Raw genomic sequence first — 4,930 nt, forward strand, 5'->3', positions numbered from 1 at the left:
TGGAAAATTTCAAAGTTATACTTCACCAGGTTGCAAAGATATAAGGGTTTAAACATTTGATATTTTGTGACTAATAACTTGTTAGTTTGTGACTACAAGAAACCATGGCACAAAAATGGACACGGTTTTAGGATATGGTCCTACAGAGGAGTTTAGAAGTCCAAGGATATGGTCCTAAAGAGGAGTTTAGAAGTCAACGTATATGGTCCCAAAAGAGGAGTTTAGAAGTCCAAGGATATGGTCCCAAAAGAGGAGTTTAGTAGTCCAAGGATATGGTCCTAAAGAGGAGTTTAGAAGTCTACGTATATGGTCCCGAAAGAGGAGTTTAGTAGTCCAAGGATATGGTCCCAAAAGAGGAGTTTAGTAGTCCAAGGATATGGTCCCAAAAGAGGAGTTTAGAAGTCCACGTATATAGTCCCAAAAGAAGTTCAGAAGTCAACAGTTCACATGAACAAGTACATGTAGAAGACTTAGCTCTAAGAACACCGAGATATCGCAGTAAAAGTGTGTTAAAGTTCCTATTTAATTTTAACTAATTCAAGTAATTTTATCTAAATTGTATGATTTTAGATAAAACCAGATCTGACTAGAATAAATAAAATATTCTTTGACATCTCCGTTTTATTTCAGTCCAAATCTCAATCCAATCAAAGGGTTTCTAAAATCTCCCTGTCCTTAAGAAAGCTAGATTTTACACCTGGTGCCTGGGAGGAGTAGACTTGTCTTCAGCTGGTAGATCTCCAATATCTATCTCATCATCATTATCCACAAGTAGGCTTATCTTTCTACCAATACTCCTAAATAGAAACAAAATAACAAGAAAGAATAACAAGTAAAACTAAAATTATATTACTTAAAGGGACTGTAAGCTTAATTTTTTAGTGACCCTCCAAGCTAAGATTGCAACGCCCGGTAAACAACGGTCCCTGAATGCGTCTAATCAAATATTCATTAGATATCAATGTTTTTGTTTCTTAAAAATGATTATTATAACTTGCGATTTCTCTTCGAAAGTGACTTGCACATTTCTTGCTTATTCAGAAGCAATGGAGAAAATTTCAGACTTAACAACTTATTGAGTCAGACAACATTGTTGATCAGATTAAGGCTTCCAGAGTCGTATTAAATCAGGCATTACCATCTTTGGATAGAGGGTCACTTAAACTCTGCTTTTTGGTTTATTATTGTTGTTTCAGTTAAATAGAATTTGCCAATAATAAAAAATATTTCATATTACTGTTTATTTTGAACAACATTTTGATTTCCCTTCCGCTAAATTTTGCAAATGAAAACCTTAGAAAAACTTACATTTTTCGTTTGCCCATCCCGTCCTCTGCCTCCATCTCCTCCAGCCTCCGGATCTCGGAAACTCTTATCAGCGCCTCCTCGCTCTGCTTCCTGCGCCGGTTCTTCCAGCTGTCCAGGTTCTAGACAATCAATTAATCAACTAAACAATCAGTCAAACATAAAAATAATTTAAACAATCAATCAATATATCAATCAATTGACAATTTTAAATTTAAAAATAGAGTTAAATTAATAAAATTATGGGGACAGAAAAAAAACAGCATGAATACAAAGAACCAAGAGAAGCTGTCAATTAATAGCTTCTCATTGTTAACTTGTTAATTTGAAATTTGAAAAACGCGTGTTAGAAATCAAGACGTAATTCGAAAAGTTGTCTTCATTGTATAAAGAAAACGCCGACCATTGTATTAGGGTGAATATATCAATTATCTTAATATTGATCCAGTGCAGTTAAGGATTGAATGTAAAGGAATAAACATAAATGAATTGATAAATAAATTAGATAAAATTCATTTGATTCATGATCTAAATGAAAGATTGGATATCATTCATTTGAATCAAAATGAATCAGGTAAAAAATTAGTTCAATCATCATGAATGAATGAATGAATGAATTCCCTTACAGGGGGAATAAGATGCAATTTGCGCGCACACTAAACCCGCGCGCAGGTTTGACCATTGTACTACGTGCTTATTATCCATCCCACTCTGGAAGGTCCGGGATAGTTTCTAAATTACCTTTTATGTCCCATAGTCTTTAAAAAACAATTTAATCGTGACCATACAAAAAGTATGTTTAGTAAAGTTGCAAATATCGGAGGGGGGGGGGGGTTACAGTTTAACGATTGTAAATATTGAAATGATGAAATATTTGTTTACTAAATAAACATGAATGTTTAATGTTTCTGCCGATACTGATGATAACAATTAAATATCCCACGCAGTGCAATTCTGTTAACCTTGCGTAATAAATATATACGCCCCCGTCATACCCAACCTTAATCTTCTCCAGACATCCAAACTCATCTCAAACCTTTCTCCATTCAAACTCATCCCAACCCTTTAGGAAACGTATCCTCCTTATCCCTATCATCCCTATCACCCCTATCTTCCCTATCATCCCTATCTTCCCTATCATCCCTATCATCTCTATCATCCATTTCATCCATTTCATCCATTTCATCCATTTCATCCATTTCATCCATTTCATCCATTTCATTCATTTCATTCATTTCATCCATTTCATCCATTTCAGCCATTCCATTCATTCCATCCATTTCATTCTTCTGAGCATACTCATCCATCCCATCCATCTAATCCATCTAATCCATCTCATCCATTCAATCCATCTCATACAATTCTCATCCAATTCTTATCCTTCTTATCCTTCTCATCCTTCTCATTATTCTCTTCCTTCTCATCCAGTTCTCATCCAATTCTCATCCTGCATACTTTTCTTATATTTCATCCCTTTCTTTTCTTATATTTCATCCATCTCTTTTCTTATATTTCATCCCTCTCTTTTCTTATATTTCATCCCTCTCTTCTCTTATATTGCATCCCTCTCTTTTCTTATATTTCATCCTTGCTCTGATTTTTTTTGCATCCTTATCTTCCCAGTTCAATTCTTATGGCTTCGCTAAGCTTCTTTCCTTTTTCATCCTAGGTTTGAAGGCATCAAAAAAGTATTCCCCCCCCCTTTTTCCCACTTGCACTGACAGCTTGAGAGCCCCTGATGAATAAAATATTTAAAGGTTTCTCATCTGTGTGTGGCCTATGTAGTATTACTAACGCCTACCCTGCTACACGCTGCAGGAATAAGGTCGCATAGCGGACGTATTCTTTATAAAAAATTAAAAGGAATTTTAATAAAATGAAGCAACCCCTGAATGCAGGCATCACAATGTCCTTCCTTCTTCGGATCCCTTTGTTTAAAGCATCATGATTATTTTACGCGGGAAAAAAGCAAAAAAATCCGCAAATTGGCGGCCATTTTTTCCATTAAATATGATTGTCGGTGCACTGTCAAAATTGCTTTCTTTCTATTTTTTTATGTTAAAGGGTGATACTATTGTGAATCGGACATGTACCTCTGTAAATTGTGGGTCACTTAAAATTAAATTTACCTTAAAGCGATTTTAAAGGATATTTAATGTCACTGTAATATAATAACAATAATATATTTCATAGAAGACTGCAGTAAATTTTGTAAACACAAAATCCTTTAAATTCGGCATTAGATCAGTGCATGCATGTTCAGGGAGGAGGGGGGAGGGGTAATGTTTNTACTCAGAAATACTTGCAGCAAATTTATTTTTCTCCGAAGTTCCCCTTTAAATACGGAAGCAAGAACTGCACGGACTGTAGCCTAGCTTGGTTTGTTAACTATGCTAATTCCCAGAACTCATTATATTCGCACAGACACACACACATATACGGTCACAAACAGTAGAAATGTCAATTCCAAATACTAATAGGAAATAATAGGAGGAAGTATTAGCATTTTTTTGGGCTATCATTCTGTTAAATAAATATTTTAAAAGGCATTCCATGAACCTTTTAAATGGTTCGTTTAAATTATTTTTTCTCCCTTCCATCTAACAGAATTCATAATTTGAAATATTTAGGGTTTACGACGTCGGGTTGCAAAGATGTAGAGATTAGAAAACATACCTAATACACAACCAGTTTAAAGCTGTATGCAAGTTGCCCTTGATAAATCTTTTAAATCAAAATAAAGAATTTATAATTTCCAATGGTCCATGGACTGATAAATCTCTAAAACTGAAAATTATTCACAATATTTCATGACAATGACAAGGCTTAATAAGACGACTTTTCTTCGAGTTTATGCTGATTCAGCTGTGGAAAATTGAACTTACCGATTGCCATTCCGGAGTTTCATCGCCAACCTTGACCTCCTTCTTCTTCTTTCTCACCTCCTCCACCAGGTGCATCTGCTTCGTCGCAGAGATCAGCAGAGGGTTCGAGTTCACCCTGTACAATGTAAATAAAAATTAATTAACTGAGTATTTGAGTTCACCCTGTACATAACATTATTAGATGAGTTCACCCCTGTACATAGACATTATTAGAGGAGTTCACCCTGTACATAGATATTGTTAGATAAGTGTACTCTGTACATAGACACTATTAGAGGAGTTCACTCTGTACATAATTATTTGAGGAATTCACCCTGAACATAGACATTATTAGAGGAGATCACCCTTTACATAGAGATAATTAGAGGAGTTTACCCTGTACATAGACATTATTAGAGGATATCACCCTGTACATAGAGACATTATTAGAGGAAATTAACCCTGTACATAGACATTATTGAGGAGTTCACCCTGTACATAGACATTATTAGAGGAGTTCACCCTGTACATAGACATTGTTAGAGGAGATCACCCTGTACATAGACATTATTGGAGGAATTCACCCTGTACATAGAGATAATTAGAGGAGTTACCCTGTAAGATAAGATAAAATACGATATAGTTTATTGCTAAAAATAGACATGTTAAAATGTTCTCTCTGTACATGTTGATGTTAAGGTTGACCCAAAAGTTTGATAATTTTGTATTTAACCACCATGTACAAAAAAGGACGCGGGAGG

General features: G+C 35.0%; 1 protein-coding gene across 1 annotated transcript; it reads right to left on the reverse strand.

Moving 5' to 3' along the window:
* Positions 1-674: 674 nt before the first annotated feature.
* LOC111700743 (uncharacterized protein CG43427) lies at positions 675-4,332 on the reverse strand. The gene is made up of 3 exons (XM_023471779.1): positions 4,191-4,332; positions 1,309-1,427; positions 675-797 (listed from the first exon to the last, which is right to left on the reverse strand). The coding sequence occupies exons 1-3, from the start codon at positions 4,263-4,265 to the stop codon at positions 692-694; spliced, it is 300 nt and encodes a 99-aa protein (XP_023327547.1). The 5' UTR covers positions 4,266-4,332; the 3' UTR covers positions 675-691.
* Positions 4,333-4,930: the final 598 nt, after the last annotated feature.

This window comes from Eurytemora carolleeae, unplaced genomic scaffold (assembly GCF_000591075.1).
Source record: "Eurytemora carolleeae unplaced genomic scaffold, Eaff_2.0 scaffold415, whole genome shotgun sequence".
NCBI classification, from domain to species: Eukaryota; Metazoa; Arthropoda; class Copepoda; order Calanoida; family Temoridae; genus Eurytemora; species Eurytemora carolleeae.